The 16,130-nt window shown below is 39.0% G+C and overlaps 1 protein-coding gene across 5 annotated transcripts in view; it reads left to right on the top strand.

Moving 5' to 3' along the window:
* Positions 1 to 16,130, top strand: part of LOC128859315 (PDF receptor) — a 107,023-nt gene that overhangs the window by 70,881 nt on the left and 20,012 nt on the right. For all 5 annotated transcript variants that reach the window (XM_054096217.1, XM_054096221.1, XM_054096218.1 and 2 more), the window contains exon 2: positions 14,123 to 15,319. In XM_054096217.1, the coding sequence (XP_053952192.1) occupies positions 14,605 to 15,319 (715 nt within the window). In that variant the 5' untranslated portion in view covers positions 14,123 to 14,604. The remainder of the gene's footprint in view (positions 1 to 14,122; positions 15,320 to 16,130) is intronic.

Here is a 16,130-nt window from a genome sequence, read left to right as displayed (position 1 = left end):
CTATATCTCTTTCATTGAGATACGGGTCACAGATCTGCATTACATAAATTTCAGCATCTTAGTTCTGTGGCTCTGGGCTTTAGAGAAACTAAATATTGGCATTGCAAGGTCTTCAAGTGCCACTAAGCAGAAACAACAACTTCCTTCCTGCACTTGAATATTAAGGTCATCATTACCATCACTCTACAGTTTTTTGCCCACCACTTCTAAGATGTAAATATTTTTTACTATGAGCAACATTTTTTCTAACTACGTGTAAATTCAGTTTGCACCTGCAGCGCAGCATTCCGTTTACTTAAGCAGGTGGTATGCGTTCGTGCTGGTTTGTCTGTGACAGGCTTTCATGTTGACTGTCATGTCGCTTTTAAGTAGACAGAAGTTTATGTTACTGAGAAAAGCCGGCAAGTTCTAGGAATAACAAAAATGCAACTAAATTTTTCTGAAGACTTGGAAAGGCAACACGAAAACACAAAAGTCTAAATGGATGGAAGAACAAGCAAACAAGTTGGAGAAGACGGGGCAAGCGCCAAAATATTATGAGATTAGCAGCAGATTTGAACAGCAGATGAGATTAGTGATTGTTAATGCTTACATTTGCTCTCGAAGTTTAACCTAAACGTGCGTGCGGTATTTGAGGCTAACTTGAGAGTAAAACTAAATAGTCTTTATTTTTTACATATCTTAATGAAACTTGAGACATTTTTTAAAAAACATTTTATTATTGTATATCTATATATAACCTCCTCAATCCGGGTCCCGGAATGATTGCCCGCATCAAACGCTCCTTATTCACATTGACCTTCAGAAAAGAAATGGTGGTATGAGGATGCTTATAAGTTTCACGCTCAACTACGCCCCATACGTGGTAATCCAGGGGATTAAGGTCTGTTCGGTGTTCTCAAGCTCTCCAGGGTGTTTAATTTTGTTTAGAAGGTGTTTTAGTCGTATTTGCTCAAGGTGTTCCCGTTTTTGTTCCGGCATAAACTATATTTTGCCCAAAGTAGGATTTATACCGAAGATTTTCATGGACAACTCGACGGATTAGACCCTCAGAAGCATTAAGCTCCCTCGCAAAAGCCCTCATTGATTTTGAAGGATTTTCGTCAAAGTCTGTTTATACTTGCTGAATAAATTCTTCAGATGGGTGAGTGTCAGAACGTTCCTCGTGTTTTTCGTGACTTGCAACAGTTTCTGCAGCCCTGCTTGATACTTCTAGTTCACGGCGAACCATTTGAACGCCTTTGTGAATGCATTAGAAATTCCTAAATCGGTGTGACTTTCAGATATAGCGACGATAATTTCAGGCCTCTTCGTGAATTAAGTTACAGTCCTCCATGTCTCTGGAAAAATAAATGCATGTCCTTAATACCGTGTGCACCCTGTGTATGTGCATTAGGATGGCCAAAAAGAATATACATTTTTATACAACCCTCTACATTTGCTGCAAGGCATCTATTTTTTTATTTCCATTTATTTAATATTTGCCCATAACGCCAACGCTTTCAAAATTTCCATTGAATTCGCATTGGGTGAACTGCAATTTTTTATTCCCCTCTTTTAATGTCCCTTCGTAAAATTTACAATAAAATATACACTTTGTTTTATTTAAAAGTATAATATTTGGATTTTTTTCTGTATGGACTTTGAAAACCACAGAAAATTAAAAAAAGTTACAATAGTATTTTCTTAACTGCCTGCAAAAGTTACAATAGTATTTTCTTAACTGCAGAGGATTAAAATGTTTTGCATATGTGGCAATGTGGATGTAAGAATGGCATGCAACAATCATTGTATAAAATTTCTTGCTGCTACATTTGTAACTCATTTTCCATCTTATTTTGCTGCCGGCCAAAGTTTTATCTACGCGCTTGCCGAGCTGTGATTTCAAGCAGAAATTTGCTAATTTTTTACTTTTACATCAGAAACCCTCCATTGGCCATGCTTGCCTTGCTCCGGCTCATCAGCAATCGGTTACTCATTTTGCTGCGCTAATTTCCGCTTGTCTCCTGCAGCTGCTTACGCTTCTTACTCGCCTTTTATTGTACATTTGCATGCTTTACAAACTAGTTCAGAGATTTTCGTACCTCGGCTCTTCAGCGCAACTATAGGGGGCGCTTTTTCTTGACCAACAACTACAGCTGCAATGTTCAGTAAGGGGAGGGGTGCTGCAAATTTGACAAGTTGCATGCCTTAAAAGTTCTGCCTCACTAAATAAACACACGCATATACACACGCACTTCTTGTATGCAATGTAAATCTCTAAGAACTCTGATGTGTCTTTAATTATAAGATAAACTTGACTTGAAGCTCACACATACATACATGGGTATATAAGTCAAATGTATTCATGTGTGTGTGCACATAAGAGCGCACCCTTGCATGTACGAGTGCGCTGAGTTGCAATTAGGCATTCATGTGTGAATTAAAGTGGTTTAGTGTATGCATTGAGCTGAAAAATTTTTACATTTGTTTTAACCTAATGGAATAAATGAATTTATAAGCAGCCTCAACCGGGCGCAAAGAAGCTGGAGGTGCATGAAAAGTGAAACGAGAAATGGGGACAAGAGCTAAGAGCCCTTTTAATGATTTTCCCTACTGTTAGCGGTAAATTCATTTAGGAGCACTGATCGCCATTAAACAGTCGCATGGCAGCATATCCAGTTTTTTTTTCTAATTAATAGTTAATTCATCGCAATTGGCAGCCAGTCAAGCTAACCAATTAATTCCATTTCGTCTCACTATTTGCTGTGCAGAAATTAATTTATTCATAATTGAATTTTCGCAATTGATTAGTGTGTATGCGTGTGTGTGTGTGTATGCGGGTGACCTACAGCTAAATAGATAGCGCAGCCAGGTCATGGACTGCAATTATTTACGGCTCATATGCATCTGTTGCATCATTGACTCATTTGCACAACTTGCAACACTTGCAACAGCTGTCAAAACGGTCCCAGCACGCTCTTTACGCTCATTGCGCTACGCCTTCGTTTACTTGCCACAGTTAACTCTTGCCAATAAATGTCTCGTGTTGTCATAATTTTCGTTTGACATGCCAAAAGTGCGCAAGTGTTAATAGCTGGACGCTCACACACACACGTCCATACATTTACATTCATACAAACGCTTTTAAATGCTTTTTATTGCCAGCCAATGATGCGTGTAATCGTCTGTGGCGTGCATTCAATAAAATATCAACAACAGTCAGCTAATTGATTCATTACTGTATATACACTACTACACATGCAGTGTTGTATGTAGCACCTGCGTTAGTTGTAAGTATACAACAACAAATACATATCCTTGCCTTTACATACATGTTGCATAAATTTCGCATAATATTGGGTGGGCCATGTAAAATTTGCTTTTTGAATCGGCTATAAAAAAAACCTAATCAATATTTTTTCAAACTTTTTTGAAGTGAAACTTCTTTAGCGGCGGTCTGATATTTGAGCGAGAATGGAGAGTGAATTGGGAAAAATGTAACGTTTTGAGATTTCGTTACGCGAGAGAGAAAAAAAGATACAACGTAGAGAGAAGGAGAAAGAGAGCTATACATTTTCTATACCTAAGACATAGGCTTCGTTGTAAGACAGAGTATACAGATATATAACATAGAGAGAAAGAGAAGGAGAGCTATACATCATAATGTTACGCGACAGAGAAAAAATCAGAAAATAAGATGCTGGTCATGTTGTAGCGCATAATATCAGTAAAACAGCGGTACCAATCGGACGACGCACATCAACAATCCCGCTTAACAACAACAAAACGATTAACGCTAAACGATCACATTTACCATTAGTTTGTGCTTGTGCGACGACCATTCACAAGTCTCAGGGAAGCACGTATTCTGAAGTTGTTTACGATTATGATAAAAAACATTCGCAATCATTAGTTTGCTTTATCACGAGTCACTTGTATTGAAGGCTTGTGGATTATAACGAACGGAAATGGTTTTAGATTCTACCATGGTCGACGAGCATCAGTCAGTATGTCTCATTTACAAGATAAATTTCGTAGACTATCGTTAAATAGACTGGAAACTGCGGATAAACAAATAATCGATTTCATGACTCAGAGAAGAGGGCTATCTGTATAGGTATACTCTTAATTGTCAGAGCCTACGAGCACATTCCGCAGATTTAACAGACTCTGTCATCCGCAAATCGAGTATAGTACTTTTGTGCGAAACTTGGTTAAACGATAACGAGGATATTAGTATACCAAATTTCAATTGCGTCATCAAATATAAGCGACTAAATGTTAGAGCTGGCGGTGTGGCAATCTACCACAATCAAGATGATAGCGTAAATATCGTCACACCAAACATGGAAATGACTGCAAGGCAGTCTCAGTCATATTCATCAACAGTCACACCAGTTGGCGATGTTTGCATTGCAGAATGTCAAATGCTGAATGGAAAAACTATTGTCATATCCGCCATCTAGCCGACATAATATATTTCATTCACCGCTGCTACTGGTTTGCAGCCACGCAGGTCCAAATGCACTTGGAAGAGGCGAAGACAAAATTCCATTGATTCTCGGGGGAGATTTCAACGTAAATTTCGGATCCAATGACTCTTTGCCGTTGATTCAATTTCTTCGAGAAACATTCGGTTTGCAGATAAACAATAACCGTAAAGAATCAACAACAAAATCCGGAACTACACTAGATGCAATTTTCACACGTTATCTAAAAAATATTGAATCACGTACATATATTTCATATTTCAGCTATCACAAACCAATTATATCAGTATTACCAATTGAACCACCAACAGATGATAGCATAATGCATATATAGTTAATAAAATCGAATTTTGGTTACACAAATTTTATACTGTTGTATTTATTTTGAAATTATCCCTGTCTCCTTCTCTTCCTCTCTCGCTCTTTCCCTCTCTCTCTCTCTCTCTTATTCACACTCATTTACACACAGAAGTTTCACTTCTACCACGTGTACGATGTTGCACATGATTTTTATTTTTTATTTTGAAGATTGAACATTGTCATTTATGAATGAAAAATAATATCGTTCAAATGACTGCCACGACTGGCTTTACAGTAGGTCATTCGATCAACCCAATTTTTAAGCACATTTTCGATTGTTTGTGCTCCAATTTCATGAATGGCAACTTCGATTTCGTGTTTTAAAGCATAAATCGTCTCTGGATGGTTCGCATAGCATTTGTCCTTAACGGCTCCCCACAAAAAATAGCCCAACGGGCTTAAATCACAGCTCCAAGGCGGCCAATTGATATCGGAATTTCGGCTGATTATTCGGTTTTCAAAAACGTTAGCCCAAAGTTCAAATGTAACTTTGGCAGTGTGACAAGTTGCACCGTCCTGTTGAAACCAAATGTCGTATATGTCATCCTATTCAATTTTTGGAAACAACTCGTTGAGCATGTCACGGTAACGCTCGCCATTTACTGTAACCGCGGATCTTCGCTCATTTTCGAAAAAAAATGGTCCGATGATGCCGCCAGACCAAAAACCGCACCAAATAGTGACTCGTTGTGGATGCATTTGCTTCTCTACAGTAACGTGTGGATTTTCTGAGCCCCAAATCCGACAATTTTGCTTATTGACGTAGCCACCGATGTGGAACTGAGCTTCATCAGAAAAGAAGAAGAAGACTCACCACTTTGGAAATAGGTTTTCAATATTTCCCAATTTTGTTCAAGCGTATAGCGTCCCATTTCGTAAATGTCAAACCTTTAAGTAAATTACGAACACATTTGACATGTCATTTGTGTTACCATTCTCAAAAAAATAGGTGGTTTAAAAAGCAAACGCTATATGGCCCACCCTGTATTTATTTTGGCAAAAATTTCCAGTGAATTAATAATCTTCGGTGTAGGTATTCTATTGCCAGTTTACGTGCAAACTGAAAGTGTCAATGTGTAAGTGCGGTTTGTCTAACTAACGTTTATTCAGAAAAAGCTTCGGCAAGCATAGCCACTTTACTTTTGAAAGGGAAAACGGTTTTCAGTGGGAGAGGACCGACGATCATTCGAAAGGAAAATATTTTTAACCTTTTTGCCTATTTTCTCTACTTTTTCATTCAATATAAAAAATCTCAAGAATATCTTGCCCGAAATTCAAGTCGATCGATCATAGCAACATTTACTAAATGTAAATATTTGAGCGTCCGTTACTCTAGGCTGGTTTTTAGACTTGCTCGTCGTTAATACCTTTTCCCGAAATTTCTAATTTGTAAAGTGCGCGCATGCCAAGATTCAAAATCTATTGAACCAAGCGCTTTACTTTTTTTATATACATATATTTTTAATTATTATTGAACTTACAATAACAATTCAGCCGATTTTGTTTTAAGCCTAAGTCAGGTTTTGACTTTGACTACAAACATTTAAAAATTAAAAAAAAGCTCGCAGGTATAACTCGACGAAAGTACCTACCTTCTAGGCTCTGGTTCGTTCTCACCTGAAGACCTCACTACCAACTTAGAAATAGAAATATTGAGCGCGCTCAAAAAATATTTCTTAAGCAGGCATTACGATCTGTAAGATTTCAGGCCCCTGTTTATCCTATAATTTTGGTCTAAAGCTAATTACTTGAACGAGTAAGTTTTAATGTTCCACAAAGAAGTCTGCGCAATCCTTTTTACCTTTTACTCTTTTGCTTACAAAAATTTAAAAATTAAAAAAAAGCTCGCAGGTATAACTCGACGAAAGTACCTACCTTCTAGGCTCTGGTTCGTTCTCACCTGAAGACCTCACTACCAACTTAGAAATAGAAATATTGAGCGCGCTCAAAAAATATTTCTTAAGCAGGCATTACGATCTGTACGATTTCAGGCCCCTGTTTATCCTATAATTTTGGTCTAAAGCTAATTACTTGAACGTGTAAGTTTTAATGTTCCACAAAGAAGTCTGCGCAATCCTTTTTACCTTTTACTCTTTTGCCCTTTTTATGGGGGCAATCTTGTTTTTTATATCCCCTTTATTTTTTCCACTCTTTTATATATTTGTAAAAAGAATCTGTTATTATTATTATTATTGTTTTTTTTTTGTTTTTTTTTGTAGTTACACTGTACGTCTTTTAGTTAGATCAGCCGGTGTGAGCCGCTTTAATCTTCGTTTGATATTTTCTGCCGGTACTATTTTACGCATTTTTTTCGTTGTATATGCTTAGTGCTACATTTTGTGATTGTTTCTTGGATGGTGTCTACGTTTAAGTCACGATGTATGGCTTCATTGGAAATAAACCAACCTGCATTTGTTATATTTCGAAATATTTGGGATTATGTTCGCTGTATGAGCTGAAGATTTGTGTTTTTAGCCGTTCCCCATATTTTTATTCCGTATTTCCTGTTAGGAGTAATAATTCTTTTGTATATAATCACCTTATTATAAAATGATAGTGTTGATGCTCGTCTGATTAGCCAACTTAATTGCCGGTACTTATTTCTAATTTGATTTCTTTTGGTAATGGTATGCTGTTTCCATGTTAGTTTTTCGTCAATAGTTATTCCAAGGTATTTGCTGCTGGGCAGATTTTTATTTTGTTGTTTTTTCAGGTAAGATTTTATTCATATTATATAACTTGTATAGTTTTGTCTCTATTAACTTCTATACCCCATTCGTTTACTGTATTGTTTATTAATTTTTGAAGTGTAAAGGTCGCCAGTTTTTCGTCATTGTTTGATGCCATTAATACAGTATCATCCGCGAACGTCGCTATCATTGCATTATCTGTTGTCGGAGTTGGCACATCTGCGGTGTATATTAGATATAAAAGAGGACCTAATACACTGCCTTGTGGTACTCCAGCTGTCATTGGTAGAATATCGGAATATTCGTCTTCATATCTTATATAAAATGTTCGATTAGTTATATAGCTCTTCAAAAGTTCAAAGTACAATAGTTTTGTGGAAAGATTCGTTTGAGCTTATGCAAAAGTCCTTTATGCCAAACTTTATCAAAGGCTTTTGCAATGTCCATGTATACAGCTACACAATATTTTTTGCCATTCATATCGTTAAGTATTTTGTTAGCAACCCTATGGATTTGTTGGACTGTTGAGTGCTGCCGTCTAAATCCAAATTGATGGCTTGGTATCACTTTTTTTGCTGTCAAAATTCGTTCTAGTCGGTCGAACAATATTTTTTCAAACACTTTTGAAAGTATTGGCAATAAGCTGATGGGTCGATATGATGGGGACAACTTTAAGACGAAGTCTGCCAGAAATACACCTATTAATCGTGCACTTCGAGACCAGCTTTAAATCTTTATTCGAGAAATTCTTAAGAGCAGCCTACAAAATACAATTCATTTCTGTATGAAATTTTTTAGCCAAACAAAAATTCCCATATCCCAAAATGAAAAAGTCTGTCCTTAAATGCTTTTAGAAACCCCAAACAGGGAGGGAAATTCCCACTTCTGGCACCATTGGCGGCTGTTTTTATATGTATAATCGAGTTGTGCTCTAGAGGCGCATTGCGAGCTAACGAAATTTCGCTAAAAATTAAATTAAGTGCACAATGAGACAACGACTTCAACGGCAAAACAAATAACAACCAAAAAGGCGCACATCCTATACTTAGGTTGTTTAAGCAAAGAAGTGAGGAGTTTGCAAGGCGAGTAAGATTAAATATTTCCGCTACATAGTTAAGTATGTAGGCACGTAAAGCACCACAAACGCAGCATGCCACCAAATGCCACTGGCAGACGCTGCAATGGCGAAAATAAATAAATATTTCATATTCATATTCTGCTTAGTGTTTACGAGGGTTTGAAAAGTCCATGCAAAGAAGGAGAGATGGCACTATCGGCGCGCATAGAGGTTATGTTGAGTTACTACCATCTCTTGGAAGAACCTACACCAAGTTTCAGCCAGATAGGTATATTTTTTTATGTTTGGCATTCGTTTGAATTAAAGAAGCCCAGAGATTTTCCTTTTTCATCACGACAACGCACCAGCTTATGTCTCAGCAGTTGTGGTCGCAAATTTAATAATAATATGGTTCCAGGATTGGCTTCCTCGGATCCCTCGGACAACTCTTTGTTCCCCAATTTGAAATTTGGCTGGCGGGGAAAAGGTTTTGTACAAACGAGGAGGTGATTGCAACATCTAATTGCTATTTTTCAGATTTCAAAAAATTATATTATTCGGAAGAGATCAACAAACTAGAACAGCATTGGACGAAGTGTATGATCCTAAAAGAAGACTAAGACTGAAAAATAAAAAAGTTTTACCCCAAACACTTAAGTAGTTTTTATTTTTGTACGGAATTTTCGAGAGACCCTCGTATATATGGAAAAATGCATGGAAAATGAGAAACAGTTATCAGATGACTCTCCATTGGTAGGCGCCTTCAACGAGTGACCGAGGCAGCTGTTGCAGTCCGCTATTATGCCGCAGGTTGGCCCCGGCACATGGTATATAACACATACATGTACTTGAAATATATACCATATGCATTCATAAGAAATAAACAAGTTCGCAGAAAATTGTTAGTGGCAAGTAGAGCAAGAATTGCATAATCCCTAGCAACAGCACTTTATAAACAATGGCGGCATGTTGCCACTGATTTTTTTGCCTAAATGCACACATACACCTACTTATGCACCACTCTATTTGAAGATACAAGTGTGAGCGTGTGAATGGCGTTTGTAAGCCACTGGATAAGCTGGCTCATATGTGAGGAAAATACTAAAAAATATGTGGCACATAATCATTTTTTAATAAAATTTGGGTTTTGCCACTCATTTGATCCACAAACACCTTTTCCATTTACCGTATTCCAGGTTTTCGTAATTGGCGTAAGTGCTGAGAATTTCCATTTCGTTGGAATTTTGTTAAAATGAAATTGAGTTCTTTAAGTCCTTTCATACAGCGCGAGAAGCCTATGGATATCTCTGAGACATTTGCTGATTCGTATTTTATTTCAAAATAAAATTGTTGAAGTCTACACCGCTTCTGGGGCGCTTTCGATTTAGGTAGGTAGGTAGGTAGGGTGGTTGTCATAAGACACACTTAGACCTTTCGCAGGTGGCTTTCGATTTAAAAACCACGCAATTTCATCGCCAGCAACAGAGCTCAGCTGCCAGCGACAGGCATGCGAAGAAGTGCTTAGGGTGCAGAGTATAGAACGAGACCCGCTAGAAGATATTTTTGGTGAAAACCAAAGATTAGCTCGGATAAGGCATCCATAATATTCGATCAATTAACTGTCAAGCTGCCTCTGACAGACATTTAAATGATACGTAAGGTGGAATAATACCGCGACAGTTCGTCTACTTGAGTTCTCCTGAGTCAGAAAAACAGTGGTGGGTTTATTGCTTACTTTCAAGAGCTACGAGACCACTTACCAGCGCTGTCCTTTACTATTGCGCTCCATACGTCTCGGTTGCTTGCATGGCTTCTTCGTGCATTCATGCTACGCAGGCCGACTTCCACATCATCTCCGTCATGCCGTCCACTTCCCAAGTCCACTTCCCAAGTCCACTTTCCAAGTCTTCTTTGCAATTCAGTTGTCATCTATCCGAAGTACGCGTCCTAGCCATGGAAGACGTTGCACCTTCACGAAGCCAACTATGTTTTGCCCATTTATTAGTTCTTCGCTCTCACTGTTCTGTTTTGTTCTATAGAACCCAGTTTCGAATACGGTTTAAGCTAATTTCCACGTGAACTGAGCCACCATTTTATTCTAACTATTCTGTTTTTCTACACAAAAACTTTCAATAAACTTCTGAGCTATTTCTTTGCGCAATTCTTTTTGCAAAGCATTTGTCCTCATTTCACTTAAAGAGAAACTTTTCTCATATCTGCACTTAAAACAAATTTGCAAGTTTCGTGAATGGTGAAAAATTCCATAAAGCAGACAATCAGTAAAAAAACGAGGTCGCTTCCTTGCAAACAGAGCGGAGCTAAAAATCATAGAAGCTTTGTAAGCTTAGCAGCTTTAAAGAATTTTTTTCTTTTTTCCTTTGGAAGAAGCGGAGGGTACACAGGGAAAGCGTTCGCTCGACGTGTGCCCGAGTACAGGCGCACTGAGCCGCTATTTTGCAACTTTGCGCATTTTCGGTGCTTCTCCATTTTTGCTGGCTGTGATCTGTTTTAATCGACAACGGCAGCAATAAAATAACAGGAATAGTAGCCAACCAATTGCGCTTTTCTTTTCTTCACATATTTTAATTTATAGTTATTTTTTGTTTTATTTTTTTATATTTTTGTTTTTATTTTTGTTTTATTTTTTTTTTTTGCACTTGCAAGAGCTGCACAATTAATTTGCACTTACATGCAACACGGGCAACATGCCAGCATTTTTCAATAGTTTACACATTTTTCTTTTGTTGATTGGCCTCCACTCATCACCCCTCAGCTGTAGCTCATTATTACCGAATGCACTCGAGCATACCAGGGCTGGTTGCAAGTTGAAGCTATCTCCATATATGCAACATCTCCATATATGCAACATGAGTGCCACTCAAAGGTACATTAGCAATATTTCTTCTTTTGTTCGCTTTACACTCAGCTTTTCAGCTGCTGCTGCTGCTGCTTCTGCTTTGCTGCATTCAAACGCATTTCGTTTCCCTTGGCATTGAGTGCAACATACCAGTGCGTGCAACATATACTTATACATGTATGTGTGAATGTCTGCGTGCACAACAGCTTGAAATTCGAGTGAGTGCTCTCGAAAGTGGTTAATAAAGTCTTCTGACAGCTGCGACATGCTAATGTTGCAGGTAGGTGGCTACCACCGGCTGGCTGCTTATGCTGCGGCCACCGAAGGGCGGCCACAACTATCGCCTTACATTGTGGCACGTTGCTTTAAGTCAGCGCCATTTCTACCATCATTTTAGAATATTACTGTATGTTGCATATTCGTGTTTGTGTGTGCGTCTCAATGGCGCCTATCAATTCCTCTTTCAATGTCAAGGCCCTCGATTGCCAAGCAATGCAATAAATGTTGGCCAGTCAGCGGCTATGCTTGCTGTCCAGTTGTTGTTGTTTTTGCCGTTTTTTTTTTTGCTTTTTTCGCTTTCTGCTACACCCTGGCTATCATGAAAAATAGACGTGCAACTTATTGAAATTGCAACCTTTACCACAGAATGGCTTTTGTTTGCAAGCTGCTGCACTTCCTAGACTCTCAAATCAAGATACTAATACATCCTCAGCTGTGACGGCACATACACTTATACGTGGCCATTTGTATTTGGCTTTGTGTGCCACAAATTGATTTTATACAGAGCAGTTGCGGCCTCACTTCTCATCCAGTCTCAACAATCCCAGCGATCAACTTGGCAAATGGGAATAGTCTTTGCTTTTTATTGCTATTGCTATTGCTTTTGTTATTGTTGCTGTTTCTCTTTTTGTTGTTATTCTTCTTGTAGTCGTTGATTGTTGCAGATTGATTGCGATTAATGATTAATACTCACAGCAAGCAAACATATTGAATAACAAATGTCCATTGAAAAGTTGTTTATTGCGCGCCAACCAGCAATCGTTTTCCTCCACGGCACGCATACAGCTACACACACATGCACATATAGCCTCGCTGTCGTACAAGCACTCACAAATGATGTATATTTATTTGGAGAAACGTTGAAAAGCGTTCAAACGAACATTACTGGAATATAACCATATTTAACAAACACATATGCATGCTTCGGGTGTATGTGTGTGCAATCTACTGTGCATACATTTACGTATAATAAAGGCGCTCTTGACTTTGTAATAGTTACTGAGCTGTTGCACTTGTTGGAAGCGAGTGGGCAGAAGTCCTTCGAAATGCTTCCGAGAAATCCTAGTTGGGGATGAGTGAAGCGCTTTCTCTGAAAAAATGAAAGGCAGCAAGAAGCAAATGGAAATAAATATTTCTGTGGCAAAATTAGAGGACGACTCTTGTTTAGGATTTTATTATAATGCCATTTACATATTAACTTTCTTAAGAATTCATGTCAGATTATCAAAGGAATTGGTTAAATAGAACTCATTTTATATGCGTCTACGCAATACATTTCCTCATTGCGTGTATGTGTAGGAGAGCCCATGAGACTAGGGGTTTCTAAATCATAGTCTGTCTCCAAAGAAGTGTAGCTCGCAGTTCAGTAGAAATTTACAGAGTAGTAGGCAAATTAAAGCGCTCTTAATTAATTTTAGTACCTCCTTTGCAATTTACTTTAACGAGTCACTAAAATCAAGCTCATGGCTACAAACTCGCGAGTTACAAAAAATTAAAAGACAATTCATGAAGTATGGAATATATGTACTTGAAACCGTCTCTATTTCCCTGGTGAGTCGAAAGATTATTCTCATAGTTACGAACCAGGCTGTTAAAAACTCTGAAAGAGAAAATTCGTAAAAAATGTTTTATCCAATTTTTGGTAGCGGTCCCACTAGCGGCCGTCGTATCCGAATGGGTTGGTGTTCGGAGTACGTATGTTTGAATGTAGGTGCATGAAGCATCAAAATAAAGAAAGAATTTTATGTAATAGCAGTCCTTTACAGGCAATGGCAAACCTCCCCGGGTATTTCTGCATGAAAAAGCTCCTCATAAAAAATATCTGAAATTCTAGAAATCTCAAAATACGCCAGCAGAAAACTCGTTAATGATCTGAAGGCGAAGTTTATGGGAAACTTTTGAGAATGTAAAGCCACCAGAAAGGTCCTCTTTAATCGAACGTTTACGCACAAGATTGCTAAGAAGGACTGGTGGATCCTACAGTTTGTGGATCCTACAGTTTGTGGTACCCAAGAACGCATGGACAACGTGGGATCGAAAGCAGTGAGATAGTATGAAACGGAAATCATTTGTGTTTATGTCTGGTTATCGGAGAGATTAAAACTATAATATATGAATAGATTGCGCTTTACTTTGGCGCGGCTATTTGGTTAAGTGTGCATTAGAAAAAGCATTAAGTAATACTGTAGGTTTTTTATTAGAGTTTTCACTGGTTACTAAATCGGCTATAATCAATCGCAGCAGCCCACGTATATATTTTATTTATTTGCTCCTTTAGAAATAAAAAATCTTCCTACGTAATGCAAAGAAAAATTTTTACCCAGAAAACTTTGCAATCAAACAAAAAGACTCCTTAACTGAAATTTAATTATTTTCCCATTCGCATATTTACTTATTTAAATTGCAGATAGTCGCCGCCAGTATGAACAAGCGATTGTAATCGGAGGAAAGAAGTAAAGCAGGAAGGATAAATATTGAGGAGGCATTTGTTATTTGCAGTGAAGGGCGTGACAAGTGGAAATGCAAAAAATTGGATGCACGGAGTAATAAATATTTGAACCAATATCACGGTTCTCGCACACGTGCCACTTCTACACCCACATAGGCTCAGCGCATAAATGCACACCATCTTTAGCCCACCAACGACAAAATAAGTGAAAAACATCAAAAATAAAAACAGTGCAAAAAAGCGAATGATAGTCGAAAATGGCTGACTGGGAATAAATGCTGAAAATGACAATATCCGAAACAGCGGAAGCGGATGTCAGCGCGGAAACAAAAGCAAACGTAGTAGAGGTGACAGCAGCAACATAAAGGGCATAACAACTGCGAACGCCACACCACCGAGCTTCCTCTAACCCAGCACGAATCGGCAATTGGCACACAAATATGCCACTCACAATGGAGGCACACACACACACGGCAAGTCTCGGCAGCGACGATGGCAGCACAAGCAATGAATTATTGAGCAATGCCATCGACGACCACAACAACAGCGACAGCATCGCTAGCAACAATTTGACCGCCACTATCACATCGATCCGCTCGAATGTGACGCGCGTGTTGTACATGTACTTTCAAAATGTCACCGACGAGCATGGCTACGGTGCCGCCACGACGCCAATGACAACAACAACAACCAGCAACAGCAGCACTAGTGGCATCAGTAGATCCACAACAACGGAGCGGCTGCCCAGTGGCAATGTAACTGATACGTTAATTGGCAGCGATTTATCCGCGACGGGTGAAAAGGTAGGTGCCACACTCCTCAGCACCGCCAAAACATTGCTGCAAGCGCCACTCAATGCGTCCAGCACGACGACCAGCCTACTGACGTCGGCGTCCACGAACATGTCTCGGGCTGCTACGGCGTTCGCCAATGCCACAATGTCTATTTCGTCCTCCGCTGCTTCCTACGCCACCGAGCTGCTAAATGCGTCCACGACCACCACGGCGTCGACGAGTGGGAGCGCGACGAGCGCGGTCAAAGGCAGCGCCGTATTAACCACCGCGCCCAGCATCATTTACCCGCCCTATCAGGTCGCCATACGCAGCTATGAGAATTGCTCGGCGCTCTTCGCCAATTATACGCGCCCGCAGAATGGTAAGTAGCACCAGCAATCATAACATAAGCCCACAACAACAGCAATAGCTGACCATAACTTGCAACAAATGCTTAAATATGCATGCATGCGCTTATGTAAGAGTAAGCGGTCGCCAGGGCTTGTTGTTGTGACTGTAATTTTTGTTGTATTTTGTGGTTGCTATAATTCCTATTACGTAGGATAATAAAGGGACGCTGGCGGAGGTGTATGACGCGCTGTCACTGCGTGCAGTTGTTTGCACAAATATGTCAAGCAAGCCACGCACCCACACACACGCACACACCAACGTATGACTTGCGGCGCTGATTGCCATCAATGGCAGTTTGCTATGATTTATTAATCTACGCGGCAGCTGTGTTTGCTTAGTCGGCATATGTGTGAGTGTGGGCGTGTATTTTAAAAGTTCTCACACCCTTACTCTTGCTGCCAAGTGTGGATGAGTGTGAAGTGAGCCGCTCTAATGTAGCCTAAATGGGGGTCTCCATGATTTGAATAGTTAACGGCTATATTGAGCACTGATTTATGATTTGATTGATAACAAACTGCTTGATGGTGAAATGTGTTGCAAATCAAATAACTAATGACCAATCACAGATTAATAAAAGTCAAATAAATAAAATGAATTATTCGCTACTCGATTTGCCGGTCAGGGAAGCAATTTGTCAGCCATAAACTGCTCCAAAATGTTTTTTAACCAAGATTTCTAAAATAAAATGCACTTTAATATAATTAGCGCCATCTTCTCAACTAATCTCCTACATTCCAGCTCACTTTATAGTGCCGTTATTCTATTTTTTATTCCTTCCAAAA

The sequence above is a fragment of the Anastrepha ludens genome, chromosome 3 (assembly GCF_028408465.1).
Source record: "Anastrepha ludens isolate Willacy chromosome 3, idAnaLude1.1, whole genome shotgun sequence".
In the NCBI taxonomy this organism is placed as follows: Eukaryota; Metazoa; Arthropoda; class Insecta; order Diptera; family Tephritidae; genus Anastrepha; species Anastrepha ludens.
This window is presented reverse-complemented; position numbering and strand designations above follow the sequence as displayed.